Here is a 27,122-nt window from a genome sequence, read left to right on the forward strand (position 1 = left end):
TGTCCCTGATTTTAAAATGCACGGACCCATTTTCAAACCTATCCGACAGCTCGGCCCTGCCTAACCGTGCCAACTCCATTGGTGCACATTCTTCCAAGATATCTGTTCTCCTCTAACTCCCACCTCTTCAGCATATCAAAGTTTAATCACTCCACCATTGGTGGCTGCGTCTTTAGCTGCCTGGGTCCGAAGCTCTGGAACCTAAACTTTTTAGATTAGATTAGATTACTTACAGTGTGGAAATAGGCCCTTCGGCCCAACAAGTCCACACCGCCCTGCCGAAGCGCAACCCACCCATACCCCTACATCTACCCCTTACCTAACACTACGGGCAATTTAGCATGGCCAATTCACCTGACCTGCACATCTTTGGACTGTGGGAGGAAACCGGAGCACCCAGAGGAAACCCACGCAAACACGGGGAGAACGTGCAAACTCCACACAGTCAGTCGCCTGAGGCGGGAATTGAACCCGGGTCTCTGGCGCTGTGAGGTAGCAGTGCTAACCACTGTGCCACCGTGCCGCCCATAACCTCGCTGTCTCACTGCCTCTCTCTCTCTCTCCCCTTCTTTAAGACTCCTCTTGAAACACATCTCTTAGAAACAATAAAACACAGGAGCAGCAGTAGGCTATTCAGCCTATTGAATCTGCTCCCCCATTCAATGGGATCATGGCTGATCTGACAATCCTCAACTTCACTTTCCTGACTTTCCCCCATAGCCCTTGAACCCTTACTGATTAAATATCTGCCTATCTCGGCCTTGACTTTTTTTTCCTTTTTGTGGGATGTGGGCATTGCTGGTTGGGACAGCATTTATTGCCCGTCCCTAGTTGCCCCTTGAGAAGGTGGGGGTGAGCTGCCTTCTTGAACTGCTGCAGTCCACCTGCTGTGCGTTGACCCACAATGCCCTGAGGGAGGGAATTCCAGGATTTTGACCCAGTGATAATGAAGGAACAGCGATATATTTCCAAGTCAGGATGGTGAGTGGTTTGGAGGGGAACTTGCAGGGGATGGTGTTCCCATGTATCTGCTACCTTTGTCCTTCCATTTAAAGTGGACATGGCCTTAGAAGGTACTGTCTAAGGATTATTGGTGAATTTTTGCAGTTCTTCTTGTAGATAATACACCATGCTCCTCCTGTCATTGGTGGAGGGATTGAATGTTTGTGGATGTGGTGCGAATCAAGCGGGCTGCTTTGTTATGGATGATGTCAAGCTTCTTGAGTGTTGTTGGAGCTGCGCCCATCCAGACAAGTGGGGAGTTTTCCAGCACACTCCTGACTTGTGCCTTGTAGATGGATTTGAGGAGTGAGGAGGTGAGTTATTCCCTGCAGTATTCCTAACCCCTGACCTGCTCTTATAGCCACTGTGTTTATATGGTGAGTACAGTTGAGTTTCTGGTGAATGATAACTCCCAGAATGGTGATGGTGGGGGATTTGGTGATGGTAACACCATTGAATGACAAGAGATGGTTAGATCGTCTCATATTGTTGGTGGTCATAGCCTGGCATTTGTGTGGTGTGAATATTACTTGCCACTTGCCAAGCCTGGATATTGTCCAGATCTTATTGCAAAGAACAGTACTGCACAGGAACATGTCCTCTGCCCTCCAAGATTGTGCCAACACATTTTTCCCTTCCATACTAAATCCGTCTTCATTTACAAGATCCGTATCCATGTATTCCCTTCCTATTCATGTATTCATCCGAGTGCTTGTTGAATATTGTTATTGTGTCTGCTTCCACCACCTCTTCCAGGCACTCACCTCCCCCCCCCCCCCCCCCCTCCCCCACTGCCCCCTGCATGATGAACTTGTATCCCCTAGTTATTGATCAATCCACTGTGGGAAAACCCTCCATCCATGCCATTCACAATCTTACAAATTCCCATCAGGTCGCCCTCAACCTCCTGCATTCCAGTGAATACAAACCCAGTCTATCCAACTTTTCTTCATAGCTAAAATCCCCCATCCCAGGTAACATCCTGATAAATCTTTTTTGTACCTTCTCCAAAACATCCACATCCGTCTGGTAGTTTAGATTAGATTAGATTCCTTACAGTCTGGAAACAGGCCCTTCGGCCCAACAAATCCACATCGACCCTCCGAAGAGTAACCACCCAGACCCATTCCCCCACTCACGCATCTATCACTATGGGCAACTTAGCATGGCCAATTCTCCTGACCTACACATCTTTGGATTGTGGGAGGAAACCGGAGCACCCGGAGGAAACCCACACAGACACGGTGAGAATGTGCAAACTCCACAGCCTGAAGCTGGAATCAAACCCATGTCCCTGGCGCTGTGAGGCAGCAGTGTTAACCACTGAGCCCCTGTGCCACCCACATGCTGCCCTGCTGTATCCTCTGACAATCCTCCTCACTATCCGCACTCCACCAATTTTGAAGTGTGGTGACAAGAAATGTATGCAATATTCCTAGTGTGGTGTAATTAAAATTCTATAAAGCTGCAGCATAACTTGTCTGTCCTTATACTCAATGCCCCCACAATGAAGGCAAGCATGACACAAGCCTTTTTTACTCCCTTATCTCCCTGCACTGCCACCTTCAGTGATCTGTGGACCTGCACACCCAGATCCCTCTGCATATCAATATGCCTAAGGGTTCTGCCATTCGCGATATATTTTCCACTCGACCTTCAAAATATATCACCTCACAATGATCCAGTTTAAAGTCCATCTGCTGTTTTTCTGCCCATGCCTCCAACTGATCAATATCCTTCTGTATCCTCTGACAGTCCTCCTCACTATCCACACTCCACCAATCTTTGCATCGTTCACAAACTTACGAATTACAAAGCTTTTCACTGTACCCAGGTAAACATGACAATGAATCAAATCTAATCAAATTAGACCCACCAAGTTTTTTACCAAATCATTTATGTTGCATATGAACATGGACTGCTTCAAAATCTGAGGAGTCACAAATGGTGCCGAACATTGTGCAATCATTGGTGAACATCCCCAGTTCTGACCTTATGATGGAGGGAAGGTCATTGATGAAGCAGCTGAAAATGGTCGGGCCTAGGACACTACCCTGAGGAACTCCTGCAGAGATGTCCTGGAGCTGGGATGACTGACTTCAAACAATCAGAATCATCTTCCTATGAGCCAGGTATGACTCCAACCAGCAGAGAGCTTGCCCCCCAATACCCATTGATTCCAGTTCTACAAGGGCTCCTTGATGTCACACTCAGTCGAATGCAGCCTTGATGTCAAGGGCTGTCCCACTCCCCTCCCCTCTGGAGTTCAGCTCTTTTGTGTATGTTTGACCCAAGGCTGTAATGAGGTCAGGAGCTGAGTGACCCTGGTGGAACCCAAACTGAGCGTCACTGAGCAGGTTATTGCTGAGCAGGTGCTGCTTGATAGCACTGTTAATGACACCTTCCATCACTTTACTGATGATCGAGAGTAGACTGATGGGCAGGTAATTGGCCGGGTTGGATTTGTCCTGCTTTTGTCCCACCCCTCCAACCATAACAATGACAGAACCACCCCCCCCCCACCCCCTGTCCTCACCTTCCATCCTACCAACCTTTGCATAAACCGCATCATCTGCCAACATTTCCACCACCTCCAAACAGACCCCACCAACAGGGATATATTTCCCTCCCCACCCCTTTCCGCTTCCCGCAAAGACCGCTCCCTCTGTGACTACCTGGCCAGGTCCATGCCCCCCCAAAAACCCACCCTCCTGTCCTGACACCTACATCTGTCACCACAGGAATTGCAAAACCTGCGTCCACACCTCCTCTCTTACCTCCATCTAAGGCCCCAAAGGAGCCTTCCACATCCATCAAAGTTTTACCTGCACATCCACTAATATCATTTATTGAATCTGTTGCTCTCAATGCAGTCTCCTCTACATTGGGGAGACTGGACGCTTCAGGGAACATCTCTGGGACCCCCGCAGCAATCAATCCCACTTCCCAATGGCCCAACATTTCAACTCCCCCTCCACTCTGCCGAGGACATGCAGGTCCTGGGCCTCCTCCATTGCCACTTTCTCACTACCCAACATTGGAGGAAGAATGCCTCATCTTCCACCTCAGAACACTTCAACCCCATGGCATCAATGTGGATTTCACCAGTTTCCTCATTTCCCCGCCCCCCCACGTTACCTCAGTTCCAACCTTCCAGCTCAGCACTGTCCTTGTGACCTGTACTATTTGTACTATTTGCCAATCTCCCTTCCCACCTATCCGCTCCACAGTCCTTTCATCCCCAACCCCATTCACCTATTGTACTCTGAGCTACCTTCTCCCCAGCCCCACCCCCCTCCCATTTGTCTCTGCACCCCGCAGGCTCCCTGCCTTCATTCCTGATGAAGAGCTTTTGCCCAAAATATCGATTTTCCTGCTCCTCGGATGCTGCCTGACCTGCTGTGCTTTTCCAGCACCACTCTAATCTAGACTCTGATTTCCAGCATCTGCAGTCCTCATTTTTCCCTTCCATGGTCATCAGTAGATTCTTAATTCCAGATTTTGTTTTTTTTAAGTTCAGATTCCACCAATTGCAGTAGTGGGATTCAAACCCATGTCCCCAGAACATTAGCTGAATTTCTAGATCAATAGTGTAGGGATAGTGTCTCTCGGTGATCACCTCCCCTATACTTAATGAAACAGCCTGAATAGCCCTCAGTAGTAAAGAATTGCACAGATCCACTACTTTCTGAGAAAAGAAATTCTTTTTCGTCTCTGTTTTAGTGTTCAACTCCTTATTCTGAGATTGTACCCCTCTGGTCCCAAACTCTCCCCCAAGGGAAAACAATCTTTCTGCATCTACCGTGTCAAGGCGCTGAAGAATCTTGTATGCTTCAACGAATTAACTCCAATTTGCACAGGCCCAACCTACTCAACATCTTCTTGTAAAACAGTCCCTCCACAGCTGATATCAGCTTAGTGAATGTTCTCTCAATTGCATCCAATGCCAGTATATCTGCCTGATGTAAGGCGCAAAAGACTGATCTTGCTCTTCGAGCTGGATTTTGCTCTTTTGCCCAAGTTTCTCCTGCTGTGGCTCAAAATTAAATGTAAAGTGCTCCAATTGGGGATGTGTTGTTACATCCCGAATGCTAAATAAACACAAGTTTTGTTATTGAGAGACAGAGAGACATAAGAACTAGGAGCAGGAGTAAGCCACCTGTCCCCTTTGAGCCTGCTCTGCCATTCAGTAAGACCATGGCTGATCTTTTAGTGGTCGCAGCTCCACTTACCCATCCTCACACCATGACCCTTAATTCCTTTACTGTTCAAAAACCTATCTAACTTTACCTTCAAAACATTCAACGAGGTCACCTCAACTGCTTGACTGGGCAGCAAATCCCACCCACTCACCATCCTTTGGGTGAGGAGGTTCCTCCTCAACTCAGTCCTAACCTACAGTCCAGACCGATAGGATTTGAATAATAGTCCCCCTCTGACAGTTTAAACGTTTGACATAATTTTTTGTTTCAAAGAATGTAGAAAATCTGGGAGCATAAACGGTGGCACGGCGGCTCGGTGGTTAGCACTGCTGCCTCACAGCGCCAGGGACTCAGGTTCGAATCCAGCCTCGGGCAACCGTCTGTGTGAAGTTTGCACACTCTCCCCTTGTCTGTGTGGGTTTCCTCTGGGTGCTCCGGTTTCCTCCCACAGTCCAAAGATGTGCAGGTTGGGTGATTTGGCCATGCTAAATTGCCCATTGTGTTCAAGGATGAGTAGGCTAGGTGCAGTAGTCAGGGGTAAATTCAGAGTAATAGGGTAGGGGAATGGGTTTGGGTGGAATACTCTTCAGAGGGTTGGTATGGGCTTGCTGGGCCGAAGGGCCTGTTTCCACACTGTAGGGATCCTATGATTATAAATGAGCTGTCAGTAAAAGTGACAGCATAATTACTACGGTAGCTGCTATGATGTCGAGGTGCTGGTGGTGAACAAGGTCAAAGGCTCACAACACCAGGTTCTAATCCAGCAGATCTATTTGAAATCACAAACTTTTGGAGCGCTGCTCCTTCATCAGGTGAAATCTGCTGTGAAAGCCTAGCTGGTTTACCAGTGTCCCTTTAGGTTCCTTACAAGTGACTCCTGTCCTAATGCCAATGTGGTTGGCTCTTAACTGCCCTCTGAAGTGGCTAAGACATCCACTTAGTTAAGACAACTGAAAATCAGTGTCAGAGTTGCCAGGGAGATCCACATCGCAAGAATTCATTTTTATAAAGAGCCTCTCTCCCTCTCTACCCAGCTGTGACCTTTGCAGTGCCTCAGTGTTCCTGCTGCCCTCTGCCAAGTCAGACTTGCTGGACTGGTGAATACTTTGGTGTTGGCAGAACTTTGCTTACGCCTGTGTGAGTGCTGCTGACCAGAATGTTGTGGGCCAGCCAGTACTCCCAACGTTTACAGCAGAGAGAAAAAAAAACCACGAGTGTAATTAGCCGTGCTATTTAGATAGTGAGACCACGGTACAGAAAACAAAAATAAGATGTGTTTGCCCATAACTGCCAGCAGTTATGAGGTCTGACTTCACTTTCCCAGTGACTCACGTGAAGGAGTGTGGCTTACTGTTGGGAGACAGTCACAATCTTGCAAAGATGAGGAGGTGTGCAAATGCGATGAGATGGCACTAGCCTTGGGTTTTCCAAACCTAAACATTGCAGGAGCTGGGATGGACTGAGGGAGGGACAAATTCCACAACTGAATCCTTGAGAAGGATAAAATAAGCATGACACATCACAATAAGGTTGCAGAAGCAACATCATTGAATCACGGGGATGCCAGACCGTATGAAAGGATTTCCATTTATAATGCATCTGACTTGGCCTCAAAATGTCCCAACATGCTTCACAGTCAATGACGCACATTTGGAGTGCAGTTGCTCTTGCTGTATAGTCACCCTAGACTACACAGAGCAAGATCACACGTACAGCAATCCCTTGATCACTAGATAATCCATTTTTAAAAAAAATTGCTTGCTCGGGGATAAATCATCAGAGATAACTCCCTCCTGCTGTTCTTCAAAAAGAGTGTCACAGAATTTCCTGTGCCCACTTCTGAGGGCAGATGGGAGTTTGGTCTAAGATCTCACTCCAGCAGCTTAGAATTCATGTTCAAGATTCTGAAAGGGGATTTGGAAGTCACAGCCTTCTGACTTAGAATCTGGATGAGCTTGGCTTGACAAAGTGAGCAACAGGAGGGCAGTTGCCAAACCAAATAAGACCTTGATTTCTTTGCTCATGTCAAATACTTCTCTCTTAACAACTCCCAACTGCCGACCATGAAAGAGTCTGGAACAGTCTGAATCCAACGCTCATACCTGGGTAGTCTCTTTCAGAAACACTCTCCCATTCTGCAGGGTGGGTTTAGCAGCAAGAAGAGTCAGATTGGGTGTATGGGGCAGTTTATCTCTCTTGCTATCAGTGTTTGATTCTTATTGTAAATGAAATTAAGTTCTCCTACAAGCCCACACCACCTAAAGGATGAAGCGGGGTGAAGAGAAAGGTTCTATAAATTCTTCCCAGAAACAGAGGCAGGAGATAGAGTCATAGAGATGTGCAGCACAGAAACAGACACTTCGGTACAAATCATCTATCCAACCAGATATCCTAAATTAATCTAATCCCATGTGCCAGCATAGGACCCCTTTCCCTCTGAACCCTTTCTATTCACATGCCCATCCAGATGCCTTTTGAACGTAATTGTACCAGCCTCCACCACATCCTCTGGTGGTTCATTCCATACACACACCACCCTCTGCATGAAAAAGTTGGCCCTAAGGTCCCTTTTAAAACTTTCACCTCTCACATTAAACCTATGCCTCTGCTTTCGGACTACCTCACTCTGGGAAACAGACTTTGGCTATTCATCCTATCCATGCCTCTCATGATTTCATGAACCTCAAAAAGGTCACACCTTAGTCTCTGATGCTCCATAGAAAATAACCCCATCCTAGTCAAACTCCATATCACTCAAACCCTCTAAACCTGGTGACATCCTTGAAAATCTTTTCCATACCCTTTCAAGTTAACAACATCCCTCCTCTAGCAGGGAGACCAGAACTGAATGAATTACAGTATTCCAAATGGGGTCTAACCAATGTCCTATGCAGCTGCAACATGACCTCCTAACTCCTCTACCCAATGCACTGACCAATAAAGGCAAGTGTACCAAACACTTACTTCACTATCCTGTTTACCTGTGACCCCACTTTCAAGGAACTATGAGCCTGCACTCCAAGATCTCTTTGTTCAGCAACACTCCCTAGGACCCTACCATTAAATGTATAAATCCTGCTCTGAATTGCCTTTCTAAAATGCAATGCCTCACATTGATCTGTATTAAACTCCATCTGCAACTAGATGTTCAAGCTTGATAGACACCTAGTAAGGAAGGGAAGTAATTGTCACAGTTGATTATTAAGGTATTCCTTGAGGAAACTATGAAATAGGGGAAAGCTGTTAAGGCACAGGGAGTCATGGAGGCGAGTCTTGAGAATCCCATTGCACTTTCTAAAGCAATGTAAACTCTTCCCACATCCTCCTGTTCAATATCAGCAAATCATTAATTGCTCACTTTCATCATTAATCAAGAGTTTACTATATGTTAATTGGTCACTGTATCACATCATAACAGACTTTGAAATGAAACCATTGATGGTGAGCTGCTTTGTGATATTTGGAGCAACCGAAAGAAGTCATGTTTATATCAGAGCTTTGTTAAGCTCATTGATAAGAACTTAATAACATAAGAACCAGGATCAGGAGTGGATCATTCAGCCCCTTGAGCCTGCTCCAACATTTATTACGATCATAATTGATCTCATCTCACTCCACGCCATTTTCCTGCCAACTCTCCATAACCCTTATGAATTAAAAATCTATTTGTTCCTTAAATTTATTCAGGGTCCCAGTGTTTACCACATTCTCAGGGAGTGAACTCCACAAATTCAGAATGCTTTGAGAGAAATGATTTCTCTTCAAATCTGTCTTAAAACTGTGACCTCTCTTTCTTGAAGTGACTTAAAAGGGGATGGAAGGTAGATTGAGTTTGGCATTTGTTTGAAACTCATCCCACTGCGTGCTTTATTTACAGGAAATGCCAAAATCGACACTTCCTAAAACCTTGAAGTTCTTTAGATGAATTTAAACCCAGTTTGAGAGCTTTTATGGATTGGAGTGTTGAAGACTGGAAGATGGATGGAGTTTCCTGGAACTCAAAGTTCCTTAGTGTAATTCTCTGAACTGGCTAAGAAGGACAGAGGGTGATCTGATTGAATTTTAGAGAATGCCAAGGGGCCTGGATAGAGTGGAGGTGGAGGAGATGTTTCCACTAATAGGAAAGACTGGGACCCAAGGGCACAGCCTCAGAGTGAAGGGATGACCCTTGAGAACTGAAGTGAGGAGGAATCTCTTCAGTCAGAGGGTGGGGAATCAGTGGAACTCACTACTACAGAGGGCTGTGGAGGCCAATGAGTGTACTTCAGACAGAGATAGATAGGTTCTTGATTGATAAAGGGATTAAGGGTTACAGGGAGAAGGAAGGACAATGGGATTGAGAAACATATCAGCCATGACTGAGTGGTGGAGCAGGCATGATGGGATAAATGGCCTAATTCTACTCCTATTTCTTAGAGACTTATGGCTACATTTTAAGTTAATCAGCTGAGATTACTATGATCTTAGATGATGTGATACTCAACAAACCAGATTCCAACAGGAACCTGGTCATAATTTTAATCCTTTTAATTTCAACAAGGTGGTCTCTCACTGAAACATAAACAGGTAATACTACTGACAATCCTTTAACGATAAACTGAAAGCTTATTATGGAAAAAATGAAGATAAAATGGAATAATTCGAACCATCCACGTATAATACAATTTCAAAGATATTTTTTAACACACAGTAAAAGTATAATCCCACTAATTCCAAAGCATTCCTGTATAAACTGAAAGGAAACAAAACAGCATTTGTGTTGTAACCAAAATACGTCACTGGTACAGCACTCAACACATCGTTTGTATATTACTGGCACCACCATTCCTGTATCCAATACTTCAGCAGGTAAAGTCACCTGGAACCAACGTTCCCTCTAAACTGCATGGCTATGTATGCATGCGGCATGTCCCATGCACGGTGACTGGCACATCAAACACAGCATTGGTTTCTGATTCTGTAAGTCACTGCCTCACATGTGCCTCAGAGACCTGTGTAGTCAGTAAGAAAATTAAGACCATGAGACCATAAGATGTAGGAGTGGAAGTAAGGCCATTCAGCCCATCGAGTCCACTCTGCCATTTAATCATGGCTGATGTGGGGCATTTCAACTCCACATCCTCGCAATCTCCCCGTAGCCTTTAATTCCTTGCGATATCAAGAATTTATCAATCTCTGCCTTGAAGATACCCAACATCCCAGCCTCCACTGCGCCCCGTGACAATGAATTCCACAGGCCCACCACTCTCTGGCTGAAGAAATGTCTCCTCATTTCCATTCTGAATTGACCCCCTCTAATTTTAAGGCTGTGTCCTTGGATCCTAGTCTCCCCGCCTAACGAAAACTTCCTAGCGTCTGCTCTTTCTAAGCCATGCATTATCTTATATGTTTCTATTAGATCTCCCCTCAACCTTCTAAGCTCCAATGAAGACAATTCCAGAATCCTCAGCCATTCATCATATGTTAGGCCTACCATTCTAGGGATCATCCATGTGAATGTCTGCTGGATACACTCCAGTAATAGTATGTCGTTCCTGAGGTGTGGAGCCCAAAATTGGACACAGTATTCTAAATGGGGCTTAACTAGAGCTTTATAAAGTCTCAGAAGCATGTCGCTGCTTTTCTATTCAAAAGAACCCTGCTTGTGACTTCAACATATAGGTTGCAACAATGATAGTTTCACATGGGTTTAAATGTGATCAGCTTTAAGTCATCTCTTCAGGAGTTTATTCCAACACTTCTGGTCTGAATCTGAAACTAACTTTTCACTACCAGGTAACTTAATTTCCCACATATCCTTCCCTCTTCTGGAACACATTGCGCATGGCTATCCTATTCCAAAGACTTCAAATAACTGCGCCACTCAAAATCAAAAGTGAAGCTAAAAGTCTATTTCTCTCTCAACTTGGATATTTCCTTTAAGCTTAAACAAAATTTCCGAAACTGTCCAACTAACCTTGAGATCTCATTATTTCCAATGCTGGATCACATCTAAAATGAACAAATGTCCACAAATATACAAAACTCATTCACTCTGAAGCTAGGCTGAGAAACTATTTTTCCAAATAATTCATTGTAACTGTAGAAATACTGACAAATTAAATATTAACTTCAAACACACAGAAACCCATTGCTTCATATACATTCACTGGATGTAACATACACTCTTACAGACTCATTCTCTGCAAACAGAAGGAATATTTTCAAGACTTGCACCAATTTTGAACTACCTGGGAGTGTCGAGAGCCTGTTCATTCCCAATGCTTTCCACATGGTAAAGATTCAACTTGACAACCAATTATAAATTGACAGCTAGTTATAAATTGATGTGATGGTTTGAAACATGACATTCTTGCATTTGTCCTGAGGAAAGCAAGATGAAAGATTGGATAACACATCTCTCTTTTCAGTAATATTAGGATTAGATACGAGGAAGGTGGGATTTAGTTAATGTTCTACAGCCATAGAGCTGTACAGCACGGAAACAGATTCTTCAGTCCAACTCATCCATGCCAGCCAGATATAATAGATAAATCTAGCCCCATTTGCCAGCTTTTGGCCCACATCCCCAAAAACCCATCCTATTCATACACCCATCCAGATGCCTTTTAAATGTTGTAACAGTACCTGCCTCCACCACTTCCTCTGGCAGCTCATTCCATACCCGCACCACCCTCTGCGTGAAAAAAAAATTGCCCCTTAGTCCCTTGTGAATCTCTTCCTCTTTTTTCAATGTGCCGATGATTTGGTTTATTTCTTTTCCTCAAAGTTCCCAAACAATGCAACAGCTTATAAAACAGTAATTACTGCTTCTAGAATTCGAGAAAATCAGCTCCAACACTGAAAATACCTCATAACAAAAGAGCAGATCTTACAACCACAACGTTTTCCGTCCTCCATCTTGGATTACCCAGAGCTGATGGAGTGAACTTCAACAGAATAGAGTTTGAGTGGCATGAGATGCTTTTGGATAGTTAAGATACCAGAGGATGGTCTTCTATGGGCCACGTAGATTTGTCTTGACCTTAGGTTTGCTGATGTGCTTATTCCATTTTTTTAAAACTTCTCTTCTCTTTGCAGCTCTTCTTGTGGTGGAGACTGATACATTCGGCAGCCACGTGCGAATAAAGGGCAAAGAGACAGGTCATTACATCTGCATGAGCAAGCGAGGGAAGATTCTGGGCAAGGTAATTCTTACTTTCTGATAGATGTTTCTAGTATGAGGTCCTCACGTATCATGTGGCCATAGGAACGGGAGCCTGTTATTCATTTCGGTTGGATCAGGTTTGATCTGTATCTTAACTCCATTTCCCTGCCTTGACTGTGTGAACTTATATATGCCTTGCTCGCAAAATCTATCCATATTTAGCTATCTCTGTAGATCAGCATTGTTAAAGTGGAATGTTTTCTTTATACTTAAGATATCCAATGTAGCTTTTGTACCTGCTTGATCAACTCCTTGAAACATTTCACTGTGCCAATGAAAGCACAGGAGGCCATTCAGCCGCTAAGTCTGTGCTACCTCTTGTGCTTGTCCACAATCCATTTAGTCCTTCCATCTACTTCCCCATATCCCTGCAATTTTCACCATTGAGCATTTATGCCGTTCCTTACTGATGGTTACTATTGAATATGTGTTCAATGCCCTTTCAGATAACACATTATAAATCATTGTTGAAAATGTTTTCTCTCATGTCATCTTTTCCAACTACTTTACATCATTACTCGCTGGTTAACAACTCTTCAGGGATGAGGGATAATGTGACTCGACTGAATGTAATCCAGAGACCCAGGCTAATGCTCTGAGGCTATGAGTTTGAATCTCACCATGGCGGATGGTGACATTGGAATTTGATTGTTACATCTGAAATTTGAGGGCCTGTAATGCTGGACTTTTTATGTCTTTTTTTTTCCCTTAGAATTTGTACTCAAGAAGGTGTACCTATGTACCTTTGTACCTAACATGGTGCCGTAAGTAGTGCCTTGTAAACTTTTCACTGTACTCATGTGAGTACATAGAACATAGAACATAGAACAATACAGCACAGAACAGGCCCTTCGGCCCACGATGTTGTGCCGAACTTCTAACCTAGATTAAGCACCCATCCATGTACCTATCCAAATGCCGCTTAAAGGTCGCCAATGATTCTGACTCTACCACTCCCACGGGCAGTACATGTGACAATAAGGCGAATTCAGTTCATGTTTTTAAAAAATGAAGCGGTCTAATGACAAGCAGGAAACCATTGTCATGAAAACCCATCTGGTTCACAAATGTCTTTCAGGGAGCGAAATCTGTCAGCCTTACCTGGTCTGGGCCTACTTGTGACTCCAGACCCACAGCAATGCACATGGCCCTTAACTTCAAGCCATTCAGTTCAAGAGCAATATGGGGATGTGCAACAAATGCTGGTCTTTCCAGCGCTGTCCATAGTCCGTGAAATAATTTTTAAAAAAAGTCATTGGGCACAATTTCTCTTTATTTACTAACAACCCATTCAGAGTTTAAACAGCTTTACCAAATTTCACCTTACCCTTCTTTACTCGAACAAAAACATGGTTTCCATGTAAAGAGAATCCCTCATGCCTGAAACCTTCATGTTCATCCCATAAGGACAGAAGACAGGGGAGCAGAAGTAGACCATTCAGCCCATTGAGTCTGCTCCATAATTCAATGAGATTACAGCTGATCTGAAAATCCTGAACTCCACTTTCCAGTCTTTTTCCCAGAATGTTTGATTCCCTTTACCGCCCTCTGCAGTAAGGATTTCCACAGACTCAGTACCACTGGGAGAAGAAATTCACCTTCTTTGCTGTTTTAAAAGGCTGACCCTTTATTCAGAGATTTATTTTATGCCTTCCAGACTTTCCCACAAGGGAAAACAATCTTTTTGCCTGTTCGGTCCCTGAAGGATCCTGTATGTTACAATAAAGTCATGTCTTATGCTTCTAAATTCTCATGAGTACTAAAGTCTGGTCATCAGCATTGGACACAACACTCTAGCTCTACTAGTGTTTTGTATAATTAACTTTATCATAGCTTATGTATTCAATGCTCGTCACTACATAATATAGTAAGGTCCCGGGGAGTGTTGCTGAACAAAGAGACCTTGGAGTGCAGGTTCATAGTTCCTTGAAAGTAGAGTCACAGGTAGATAGGATAGTGAAGGAGGCATTTGGTATGCTTTCCTTTATTGGTCAGAGCATTGAGTATAGGCATTGGGAGGTCATGTTACAGCTGTACAGGACGTTGGTTAGGCCATTTTTGGAATATTGTGTGCAATTCTGGTCTCCTTCCTATTGGAAGGATGTTGTGAAACTTGAAATGGTTCAGAAAAGATTTACAAGAATGTTGCCAGGATTTGAGGAGAGGCTGAATAGGCTAGGCTGTTTTCTCTGGAGTGTTGTAGACTGAGGGGTGACCTCAAAGAGGTTTATAAATCATGAGGGGCATGGATAGTATATATAGACAAAGTCTTTTCCCTGGGGTGGGGGAGCCCAGAAGTAGAGGGCATAAGTTTAGGCTGAGAGGGGAAAGATATAAAAGGGACGTAAGGGGCAACTTTTTCACACAGAGTGTGGTACGTGTGTGGAATTAGCTGCCGGAGGATGTGGTGGAGACTGGTACAATTGCAATATCTAAAAGGCATCTGGTTAGCTATATGAATAGGAAGAGTTTAAAGGTTTACATTGTAACAGCACGGAAGGTGGGTATTCAGCCCATCATAGCTGCACCAGCTCTCTAAATGAACAACTCACTTAATGCCATTCCCCTCCCACAATCCTTTGCACATTCCTTCTTTTCCAACAATGATCCAATTCACTTTTGAATACCTCAGTTATACTTGCTCCACCCTGTGGTGAGGTAGTCTCTTTCAGATCTTGACCACACAATGCATGAAAAAGTCCTTAGAAAGAAATGGGTTTACAACAATGCTTCCAAGGGGGCAAATATGTGGGCGGCACAGTGGTTAGCACTGCTGCCTTACAGTGCCAAAGACCCGGGTTCAATTCCCACCTCAGGCAACTGTCTGTGTGGAGTTTGCACATTCTCCCCGTGTCTGTGTGGGTTTCCTCCCACAGTCCAAAGATGTGCATGTTAGGTAAATTGCCCGTAGTGTTAGGTGAAGGGGTAAATGTAGGGGAATGAGTCAGGGTGGGTTGCTCTTCGGAGGGTCGGTGTGGATTTGTTGGGCCGAAGGGCCTGTTTCCACACTGTAAGTAATCTAATCAAATAATGACGCAGATTAATTGGAAAGGTTGTTTTATTTTATCTTCAAAGAAGACAGTTGACAGAAGTGTTCAGAATTGGCAATGGTAAAGTCACCAGCCCAAAGGGCTACCGTCCCATTAGGGAGAAAGCTGAGGGTCACCTTGCCTCCAGTGAGGTTGTGAAGGAGAGTCCTTCAATGGTAACCTCAGCTGGAATTGAACGCGTGCTGTTGGCATCACTCTGCATAGCAGACCAGCTGTCCAGCTAACAGAGCTAACCAACCCCTTACACATGGGGGTCAATCATTAGCAACCTAAAGACACAGGAGATTCTCGAACAGGCATCCAAACATGTGCTCAGAGGTGCTCTAAGGAACATCCTAAGAGTTTATGGAAAGAATTCCAGAGTTTAGGACTCAGACAGCAAGTGCCCACTAAGGCATCAGACAAGCCTGTGAAAAGAAAGGAGTCAGAGAGTACTTACAGCAGAGAAGGAGGTCATTCTGCCCAATGTTTCTGTACTGGCTCAATGAAGGACAAGTTCTCCTGGTGCTTATTCCTCATGCACGTTCTTCCTTTTCACAGTATAATCCAAAACCTCTTAGAAGCTTTGGTTGAATTGCCTCCACCACACTCCCAGGAAACACATTCCAGATCAAAACTACTCACAGCGTGAACAGCTCTTTCCTCCTGTCTCCCTCACTTCTTTCGTAAATTAGCTAAAACTTGTGCCTTCCTGTTCCTTTTCCCCATGTGGGAACATTTTTACCTGTCCACTATAATACCTAATACCATCATAAAGGGAGTGAAAGAGTTAAGTTTAAATTCCAAGATCAACATTTCCCTTGCCTCACTGAAAATACCTGGGTGGAGTAAAAAGGGAACAAACAGTGTGTGTTCTTAGCGGGGTCAAAGGAACCTGGCTCTTACACTCTTACGTTGCCTCTCAATTCCAAACACTTCATCTCTTATGCAGGTAGCAGTGATGTTAAAATTTAAACACTGTATGTTTGTAGGTGGCAGAGTGGATTGGAACTTTATGCTAGGCATTAAGTCGGCACACTATCCTGTGAAGCAATGCAAATGGAAAATAATTTCTGAGATGCTGGTGGGAATGGGAGCGCAGGTCAGAGAATCGACCATACCTTGTTGTACCCCTGCCTCTGACTTCAACTCCTGTTGAATGTTAAATAATAACCAAAAGAACTGTGGATGCTGTAAAACAAAAAATATTTCTCAGCAGGTCTAGTAGCATCTGTGAAGCGAAATCTGAGTTAATGTTTCGGGTTGAGTGACCCTTCATCAGAAGGCATCTCGTTAATGAAAGATGCTTGCTGCTGTTAATCTTCCCAAGTATCCATTCTGTGTACTTAATTCCCACTGTGAAGACAGCTATTCCTTCCAATCTCCTGAACATGCCATGTTTTATCATGCGGTATCTGGGTGTCAGTAATGAGGTCTGCATTCATTGTTCAGCCCCAATTGCCCTGGATCTGAGAGGCTTGCTTAGAGACGTGTAGGTTAGACCAGGTAAGAACAACAGATGGGCTCTCAATGCTTTTTTCAATTAAACCCAAACTTTACTATGTGCTTCAGAGGGATTTGATTTCCTCTCCCCAGAACATTAACCTGATCCTCTGGATCACTGGCGTGATATTTCCACTGTATCACTTCCTCAACTCTGCTGATAGCTTTGAAACAATGCTGCCTCATCATTCTATCAGGATTTTCCTCTGAGTTTAATACCTAAGAGCTTTACAGAGTTGTACTGCTGGATGGATACCTTGACTTTCAGGATGGCAAATCGAGGGAAGCGGTCTGACAAACTTCTGGTCAGGCAACTGAGCTCAGAGATACAAACCTGGGACACTTATCGCCATTCTGACCCAGTCACTCATTGACCGAAGATCCTCGTTCACTGAGGATTTGTGCTTGAGTATTATCAGTGGGTGATAATACAATAAGCTTCAATCTGCAATTTGAGAGGGAGAGGGTACAATCGGAAGTGACAATTTTTTCTTGTTGAATAAAGGGACGATGGAGCTATGAGGGAGGAGCTGGCCAAAGTTCAATGGTGCAATACCTTAGCAGGGATGACAGTGGAGGAACAATGGCGGATATTTCTGTGTACAATGCAGAAGATGCAGGATCAGTTCATTCCAAAAAGGAAGAAAGATCCTAGGAGGAGGCATGGGATGCCGTGGTTGACGAGGGAAGTTAAGAAAAATATAAAGTTAAAAGAGAAAAAGTATAACATAGTAAAGATAATGGGAAAACGGAGGACTAGGAAGCTTTTAAAGAACAACAGAGGGTTACTAAGAAGGAAATACGCAGAGAAAAAATGAGGTACGAACGTAAACTGGCCAAAAATATAAAGGAGGATAGTAAAAGCTTTTTTAGGTATGTGAAAGGCAAAAAAATGGTTAAGACTAAAATTGGACCCTTGAAGACAGAAACAGGGGAATATATTACGGGGAATAAAGAAATGGCAGAAGAATTGAATTGTTACTTCAGATCTGTGTTCACTGGGGGACACACAAGCAATCTCCCTGAGGTAACAGTGGCTGAAGGACCTGAACTTAAGGGAATTTATATTTGCCAGGATTTGGTGTTGGAGAGACTGTTAGATCTGAAGGTTGATAAGTCCCTGGGGCCTGATGGTCTACATCCCAGGGTACTGAAGGAGGTGGCTCGAGAAATCGTGGATGCGTTGGTGATTATTTTCCAGAGTTCGATAGATTCGGGATCAGTTCCTGCGGATTGGAGGGTGGCTAATGTTGTACCACTTTTTAAGAAAGGTGGGAGAGAGAAAGCAGGAAATTATAGACCAGTTAGTCTGCTCTCAGTGGTGGGAAAGATGCCGGAGTCTATTATAAAGGATGAAATTACGACACATCTGGATAGTAGTAACAGGATAGGTCAGAGTCAGCATGGATTTATGAAGGGGAAATCATGCTTGACTAATCTTCTGGAATTTTTTGAGGATGTAACTCTGAAGATGGATGAGGGAGATCCAGTAGATGTAGTATACCTGGACTTTCAGAAAGCCTTTGATAAAGTCCCACATAGGAGGTTAGTGAGTCAAATTAGGGTGCATGGTATTGGGGGCAAAGTACTAACTTGGATTGAAAGTTGGTTGGCTGACAGGAAACAAAGAGTAGTGATTAACGGCTCCATTTTGGAATGGCAGGCAGTGACCAGTGGGGTACCACAGGGATCAGTACTGGGACCGCAGCTTTTTACAATATATGTTAATGATATAGAAGATAGTATTAGTAATAAAATTATCAAATTTGCTGATGATACTAAGCTGGGTGGCAGGGTGAAATGTGAGGAGGATGTTAGGAGATTACAGGGTGACCTGGACAGGTTAGGTGAGTGGTCAGATGCATGGCAGATGCAGTTTAATGTGGATAAATGTATGGTTATCCACTTTGGCGGCAAGAACAGGAAGGCAGATTACTACCTAACTGGAATCAATTTAGGTAAAGGGGCAGTACAAAGAGATCTGGGTGTTCTTGTATACCAGTCAATGAAGGTAAGCATGCAGGTACAGCAGGTAATGAAGAAGGCTAATAGTATGCTGGCCTTCATTACAAGAGGGATTGAGTATAGAAGCAAAGAGGTTCTTCTGCAGCTGTACAGGGCCCTGGTGAGACCACACCTGGAGTATTGTGTGCAGTTCTGGTCTCCAAATTTGAGGAAAGACATTCTGGCTATTGAGGGAGTGCAGCATAGGTTCACGAGGTCAATTCCTGGAATGGCGGGACTACCTTACACTGAAAGACTGGAGCGACTGGGCTTGTATACCCTTGAGTTTAGAAGACTGAGAGGGGATCTGATTGAGACATATAAGATTATTAAAGGATTGGACACTGTGGAGACAGGAAACATGTTTCTGCTGATGGGTGAGTGCCGAACCAGAAGACACAGCTTACAAATACGGGGTAGACCATTTAGGACAGAGATGAGGAGAAACAGAGAGACAGAGAGTGGTGGGTGTGTGGAATGCTCTGCCCCAGAGGGCAGTGGAGGCCCAGTCTCTGGATGCATTTAAGAAAGAGTTGGATAGAGCTCTCAAGGATAGTGGAATCAAGGGTTATGGAGATAAGATTAGATTACTTACAGTGTGGAAACAGGCCCTTCGGCCCAACAAGTCCACACCGCCCTGCCGAAGCACAACCCACCCATACCCCTACATTTACCCCTTACCTAACACTACGGGCAATTTAGCCTGGCCAATTCACCTGACCTGCACATCTTTGGACTGTGGGAGGAAACCGAGCACCCGGAGGAAACCCACGCAGACACGGGGAGAATGTGCAAACTCCACACAGTCAGTCGCTTGAGGCAGGAATTGAACCCGGGTCTCTGGCGGTGGGAGGCAGCAGTGCTAACCACTGTGCCACTGTGCCGCCCATAAGGCAGGAACAGGATACTGATTAAGGATGATCAGCCATGATCATATTGAATGGTGGTGCAGGCTCAAAGGGCAGGATGGCCTACTCCTGCACCTATTGTCTATTGCCTATTATCTATTGATTTTGATTTTTAAAAAACTGCAATCAAAGGTGTGAGTGCCAGAGAAACAGTAGTGACAATGGTCGGCAGCTCACCACCACCTTCTCCAGAGCAATTATGGATGGGCAATAAATATTAATAAAAATAAGTAATGATATAAACAAATAACAATAAGTCCAAAGCTTGACCTCCCTTTTTGCCAAAACAAAGTATTAACAATAGTAATTTATATTCCCTCAGTTATGGTCTGTGTCTGTGGAGAGATAGCACGCAGTGTTTACTAGCTTGATAGAGACCTGCAGGCAGCGCAGAGGCTTGGGTGTATCACTATCTCAGTCAAGAGTGTGGTGATGGAAAAGCACAGCAGGCCAGGCAGCATCCGAAAAGCAGGAAAATCAATGTTTCGGGCAACAGCCCTTCATCAGCTGACTGACCACACTCTTGACTCTGATCTCCAGCATCTGCAGTCCTCACTTTCTCCCTGTATCACTATCCCAGACAATGTTACTTTAAGTTAATCAGGTTCCACACTCCTGATAGAAGTTTCTGTTCATCATTCGTTTGTATTCTTGTTATAGTGCCACCTCAGTAGTGGCCAAACCCAATTTTGCTAATTTACAGTCAATCCATTGTGTCTGTGCTGGCTGGTAAAGACTTGACTAGCCTCATCCCATATTCCAGTTCTCGGTCCAGAGTCCAAAGGCACTTCAAGTATATTTCCTAGTCTTTTTTTTAAAAGAGACTTTAAGAGTTTCTGCTCCTCCCATCCTGTTAGGCACAATGACCAACTTCCTCTGAGTGAAAATACTTTTGCTGAATTCTGGTCCATATCATCAACTTGGCTAAATGTAAAAACCAAAAAAAAGTACAGATGCTGGAAATCAGGGGAAAAAAAACAGAAATTGCTGGAAAAGCTCGACAGGTCTGGCAGCATCTGTGGAGAGAGACGTCTGAGTTAATGTTTCGGATCCAGTGACGCTTCTTCAGAACTGAAGGCAACTAAAAATAGGTTGGGCTTTAATCAGAAGTCACTACAGTCCTTGTTAATAGCTATTCACCTTCCTAGCTGGATCGTTGTCCAATCTTTTGTCCAACTGCTCCCTTTGGGCTCTATCCCCATCCATTGTTTACTCCTTACTTCCTTCCCCCACATTATCTTCTGCTTAAAAATTAACCTTTTCCCAGTGACCATCTGTTCTGAGGAAGGGTCACTGGACCTGTTGAGCTTTCCCAGTAATTTCCGGGGTTTCTTTGGGTAAACTTGAAACTTTTTTGCGACCGGTGGAGAAGTGGTACAAAGGAATTAGTGCAGCCCTCCAGCCTAAGGCAGACACATTTTAAATTAGTAATGGATCAAGGGTTAAGGGAAAGGGCAGGAAAGTGGAATTAAGGATTATTAGATCAGCCATGATCTCAGTGAATGGCAGAGCAGGCTCAATGGGCTGAATAATCTTTAAATCTAATGGTTTTATAATCTCACCTTGAGTCCTGAAGGCTTCAGGGTCCCCAGTGATGTGTTGTTCTCCCAGCTTGCATTTGGCTTCACTGGAACACTGCAGCAATTCTGAGACAGAGATGTTGGCCAGGGAACAGGGTGGGGTGTTGAAGTGACAGGTAACTGGAAGCTCATGGTAATGTAATCTCACCTTGATGCAGATGAAGGAACTACACTGAGAGCAGGTTCATGCTAGATAAATTGACTGTGCAGTAAATGTTTTGGAATTGTTCAGTATCCTTTCAATAGCCACAGTTTTCTTTTGTGTGATAACACGCCATAGAGTGTGGTCTGTCCACGAAGTTGATTGAAGGGGAACCATTGGTCAGGATGCTGTGATAAATCTCCCTGCCTTTCTTGCAATCTCGTGGGATCACCTACATTCTCCGGAGCTGGCAATTAGGACCTTGGTTTGACATGCCTTCTGAAAGACAGAACCTCAAACAGTGCAGTATTCCCTCAGTACTGTAACCTTGCACTTCTGCCCTTGAGCCGTGGAGTAGGCCTTGATCCCTGATTTGGGTGATTTAATTGACTGAGCCACATCTGACACCATAGTCCCTATGGGATGTGGGTACAGTGGCAAAGCGGATATTTGTTGTCTATCCCTAATTGCTCCTGAGAAGGTGAATGAGCCACTTTCAAGGCCAGCTGCAGTTTTAAATACAAAACACATGTTTTTGTGGGGAAGGGGAGTTACTAGCTAGATCAACATTTATGTCCCATACCTAATTGCCCTTGACTATGTGGCACAACTGAGTGGCCCAGTTAAGAAACAACTATAATACTGTAGTGCAGACTAGTGCTGCAGGGATAGCAGAATTCCTTCCATAAATGGCATGAGTGAAGTATTTCACTATACCTGATGGTTACAATTACAAAACTAGCTTTCAGATCCAGACTTATTAATGAATTGAATTTAAATTCCACCAGTTGCAGTGATGTGATTTGACTGGTGTCCCCAAAATAGTAAACAAAAACAGAAAGACAAAAAGCAGAATTAACATCTCGAGTCCAGTGAACAACAGTAGCCAGAACAGGATGGTCTATATGCTGAAGACCAGTGGTGGTGGAGGTAAGCAATGAGTGGAGATGTAGCCCAGAGAGAGAGAAAGAGGTGAGGCAAAGAGATGGATAATGGTAGCTAGGGAGAAAGAAAAGCTGATAATGGGGACCATCATTGGGTGAAACTGGGTTGGCTGTGCTGAAAGTAACCCATGTGGTGGGAAGGCCTGGTGTTGTAAGGGTTGGGATAAGGACATGGGAGAAAGCATTCAGGCCCAAACATTATTGAATTCAATATTGAGTCCTGAAGGCTTCAGGGTCCCCAGTGATGTGTTGTTCTCCCAGCTTGCATTTGGCTTCACTGGAACACTGCAGCAATCCTGAGACAGAGATGTTGGCCAGGGAACAGGGTGGGGTGTTGAAGTGACAGGTAACTGGAAGCTCATAGTAATGTACAAAATGGCAAAGCAGTCACCTTGTCTGTGTTTCAACTCCCTAGTGTAGTGGAGAACACATTATGAGCAGCGAATACAGTCGAATAGATTGCGTGAAGTGCAGGTAAAACACTGTTTCACCTGGGAAGGTGTGTTTGGGCCCTTGGATATTGGAAGGGGAAGAGTAAGGTGTTAGACTTTCGCGGTTGCATAGGAAGGTGTCATGGGGATGGAGGGAGGTGTTGGGAATGGAGGAATGGACCAAAGTGTCCCTGAGGGAACGGTCTGACAAGGGAGGGGAAGTGAATATGTGTCAGGTGGTAGCATCCCTGTAGAGGTGGGGGAAATAGCGGCTAATGATCCTCTGCATGTGGATGCTGGTGGGATGGTAGGTGAGGGCAAAGGCAACCCTATTGCTGTTGTGGGAAGAAAGAGAGAGGATGAGGGCTGAAGTGCAGGAGGTGGGTCGTTGAGGGCTCTGTCAACCATGATGCTAGGGAATCCTTGGATGAGGAAGAAGGTGGGCATTTCAGACCCGCCCTCATTAAGGTTGGCATCATCGAAGCAGATGCAATGGGGATGGAGAAACTGGGAGATGGATAGAGTTAGATGATGCAGAATGTGAGGATGTATCATCAAATTAACGGTGAGTTTGTAGCGTACCTTGGTGGCCACTCTATGCCGAGAAATGGAAACAGATGTTGAGGAAGGGAAGTGGGGAGATAAAGATGGACCAGGTGAAGGTGAGAGCAGAGTGAAAATTTGAAGCAAAATTAATGAATAAATCAACTTCTGGACTAGAGAGGGAAGCAACACCAATGATGTCATCGATGTCCCAGAGAAAGAGTTGTGTTTGGGGGCTAGAATAGGACTGGAACAAAGAATGTTCCACGGACCCCATGAAGAGACTGGCATAACTGTGGTAAAAACAATGACTGCAGATGCTGGAAACCAGATTCTGGATTAGTGGTGCTGGAAGAGCACAGCAGTTCAGGCAGCATCCGAGGAGCAGTAAAATCGACGTTTCAGGCAAAAGCCCTTCATAACTGTGGCCCAAGCGGGTACCCATGGCCTCCCTTCTGACCTGAAGAAAATGGTAGAAGTTAAAAGGGAAGTTGTTCTGAGTGAGGACAAGACGGAGGAGGGTCCTGTTGGATGGGGACAGTTCAGGCCTTTATTCCAGGATGAAGCAGAGGGCCCTGGAACCATTCCAGTGGGGGATGGGTGTGTGAGGGATTGTACATCCATGGTAAAGAGGAGCCCGCAAACTGGAAATTCTGAAACTGAGGTAAAGTGTCAGAAGAATTGCAGATATAAGTGAGGAGAGACTGGACAAGGGGAGAAAAACATTGAGATGAGGTAGGAAAAAGTAAGTCTGGTGGGCAGGAACAGGTGGAAGCAAAGGGTCTGCCCAGGCAGTGGATTTCAAGGATTTTTGGGAAGACTATGTGCTGGGAGGAAATGAGGCAAGAGAGATCAGCAGTTCAGTGACTATGGTGGACACAATAGCCTGATGTTCGATGGTGGGATCATGAACCAGGGGGAGATGGGAAGAGTTATCTGAGAGCTGGTGCTCAGCCTCTGAAATGTAGAGGTCAGTACACCAACAGCGCCACCTTTTTTCCGCAGGCTTAATTACAGAATCAGGGTTGGATTTGAGAGAAGGAAGCGCAGTCAGTTCACAGGGAGGTAGGTGGTGAGGTGGGACCGAGAAATTGAGATGACAAATGTCACGTCGACAGTTCTCAATGAGCAGGTCAAGTGCAGATAAAAGGCTGGAGGGAGGGCTCCAGGTGGAGGAAGACTGTTGGAGGTGGGTGAAGGAGTGAGAATTCATATCCACAGAAACAGGCACAGAGGCAGAGGTGACGGATGAAGAGTTCAACATCAAGTCAGGGCCTGAAACACATTAAGGTGGGCGCACCGAGGGATAAAACTGAGACCTTTGCTGAAACCAGCATCAGAGAGAAGCAGGTCAGAAGGCATAGCAAATACACAACAAGACATAGGGATAGAGTCAGAGGAAAGGGAAGGAGAGGAAGGTCCCAGAGAAGTGAGTGTACTTCGGAGTTGTTCCAGCTTGTGTTCCTTAATGCCTGAAAGGAAGCAAAATAGTTTATTGTTTATAACACTTAAGAAGTATTTAGATGTATGCTTGTGAAGTCAAGGCATACAAGGTTTTCTATTCTTATTACTGGATTAATACAGAAACCCAAGTAATGATCTGGGGACTCGGGTTCGAATCCTGCATTCAATTGAAAATAAAATCTGGAATTAAGAATCTAATGATGACCACAAAACCATTGCCAATTGTCAGAAAAAAAACCCATCTAGCCCAAAAATGTCCTTCAGGAAAGGAGACTGCCACCCTTACCTGGTCTGGCCCACATGTGACTCCAGCCCTGAAACAATGCGCAACAAATCTAATAATTTAGGGGAGATGATGGCCTAATGGTATTATTGCTGGACTACCTTTCCAGAGACACAGGTAGTGATCTGGGACCTGGGTTGAAGTCCTGCCACGGCAGATGTTGGAACTTGAATTCAATATCAATCTGGAATGGAGACTCTAATGATGACCATGAATCCATTATTAATTGTTGGAAAAACCTATCTGGTTAACTAATGACCTTTAGGGAAGGAAACTACCATCCTTACGTGGTCTGGCCTACATGTGACTCCAGACCCACGGCAATGTGGTTGACTCTTGGGCATTAAGGATGGGCAATAAATGCTGTTGTAACCCAATTATTGGGTTTTAGAATTAGAATCCCTACAGTGTGGAAACAGGCCCTTCGGCCCAGCAAGTGCACACCGACCCTCCGAAGAGTATCCCACCCAGACCCATTCCTCTACTACTCTACATTTCCCCCTGACTAATGCCCCTAACTTACACATCCCTGAACACTATGGGCAATTTCCCATGACCAATTCACCTAATGTGCACGTCTTTGAACTGTGGGAGGAGACCGGAGCACCCGGAGGAAACCCACGCAGACACAAGGAGAATGTGCAAACTCCACATAGACAGATTGTTGGGCTGGAGTCACATGTAGGCTAGACCAGGTAAGGATGGCAGTCTCCTTCCCTGAAGGACATTATTGAACTGGATGGGACTTTTTCTAACATCCTATGAATGAATAAAAAAATTCTGGAAAATATAATCAGAATAGTTGGGGGTCATTTTTGACTGGTGCAGACTTGATGGGCCAGAAGGGTCTTTTTGCATTTCTGGTCTCTCTGACTACACTTGGTCAGACACAATGTCTAAGACCCAGAGGAGCTGACACATAAATCTACTTTTTCTGAAAGCAAGCTAAACCCCTTGGCTCCACCCACAGAGTGTGTGTGTATGTGTGTGAGACATCAGGACAATGAGTGGAGACAATGGAACATAAAGATTAACCTCTTCAGAATCATTACCTGGTACAATAATTCATTTCTGTGACTCTCTTCACCAATTGCTTTACATCCCACCATACACACTAACAGTCTTCTGCTGCATGCTCTGAATAGGCTCCTCAGGTGCTGCCTGACCTGCTGTGCTTTTCCAGCACCACTCTAATCTCGACTCTGAATAGGCCACAGTCTGGCCTGAGCAAACATCCTGAGGTGTGATATCTTCACCACCACCTTCAGCAGAGAGTATGGGTGACCAAGCAGCAGAACTTCAGGCTAGTTTAATTTCCAACTCATTCTCTGAACCTGGGGGCACTGTATGGTTTGAACTGAAAGGTACAACCGTGATAGTTTGAGAATTTGAATCTAATTAATTTGAATCGAATCATTATTAAAATAAAATTTGGAAACTACCAAAATGTTGGATCTCAGTAAAAGTAGCTTAAAAATATGTTGCTGAAAAAGCGCAGCAAGTCAGCAGCATCAAAGGAACAGGAGAATCGACGTTTCAGGCATAAGCCCTTCTTCAGAAGCCCTCCTGAAGAAGGGCTTAGTCCGAAACGTCGATTCTTCCGCTCCTTGGATGCTGCCTGACCTGCTGCGCTTTTTCAGCAACACATTTTTAAGCTCTGATTCCAGCGTCTGCAGTCCTTACTCTCTCCTTTTTTCTCAGTAAAAATAGCCTTATAACTTCTAGACCATTGTAAAAACCCAATCAGTTCAGATGACTAGACAAAGTGGACTCAGAACTTGAGCTCTGATACTTTACCCTTCCATGGGAGATGGACAAGGCCAGCATCTATTCCCCATCCCACTTGTATTGATTGACTCGTGAAGCCAATTTAGTGCTGT

The 27,122-nt window shown here is 44.5% G+C and overlaps 1 protein-coding gene across 2 annotated transcripts in view; it reads left to right on the forward strand.

The window, feature by feature from the left end:
• fgf24 (fibroblast growth factor 24) overlaps positions 1-27,122 on the forward strand; it is a 130,863-nt gene that overhangs the window by 93,486 nt on the left and 10,255 nt on the right. For both annotated transcript variants that reach the window (XM_072577635.1, XM_072577627.1), the window contains one exon: positions 12,285-12,391. In XM_072577635.1, the coding sequence (XP_072433736.1) occupies positions 12,285-12,391 (107 nt within the window). The remainder of the gene's footprint in view (positions 1-12,284; positions 12,392-27,122) is intronic.

This window comes from Chiloscyllium punctatum, chromosome 1 (genome assembly GCF_047496795.1).
Source record: "Chiloscyllium punctatum isolate Juve2018m chromosome 1, sChiPun1.3, whole genome shotgun sequence".
Lineage (NCBI taxonomy): Eukaryota > Metazoa > Chordata > Chondrichthyes > Orectolobiformes > Hemiscylliidae > Chiloscyllium > Chiloscyllium punctatum.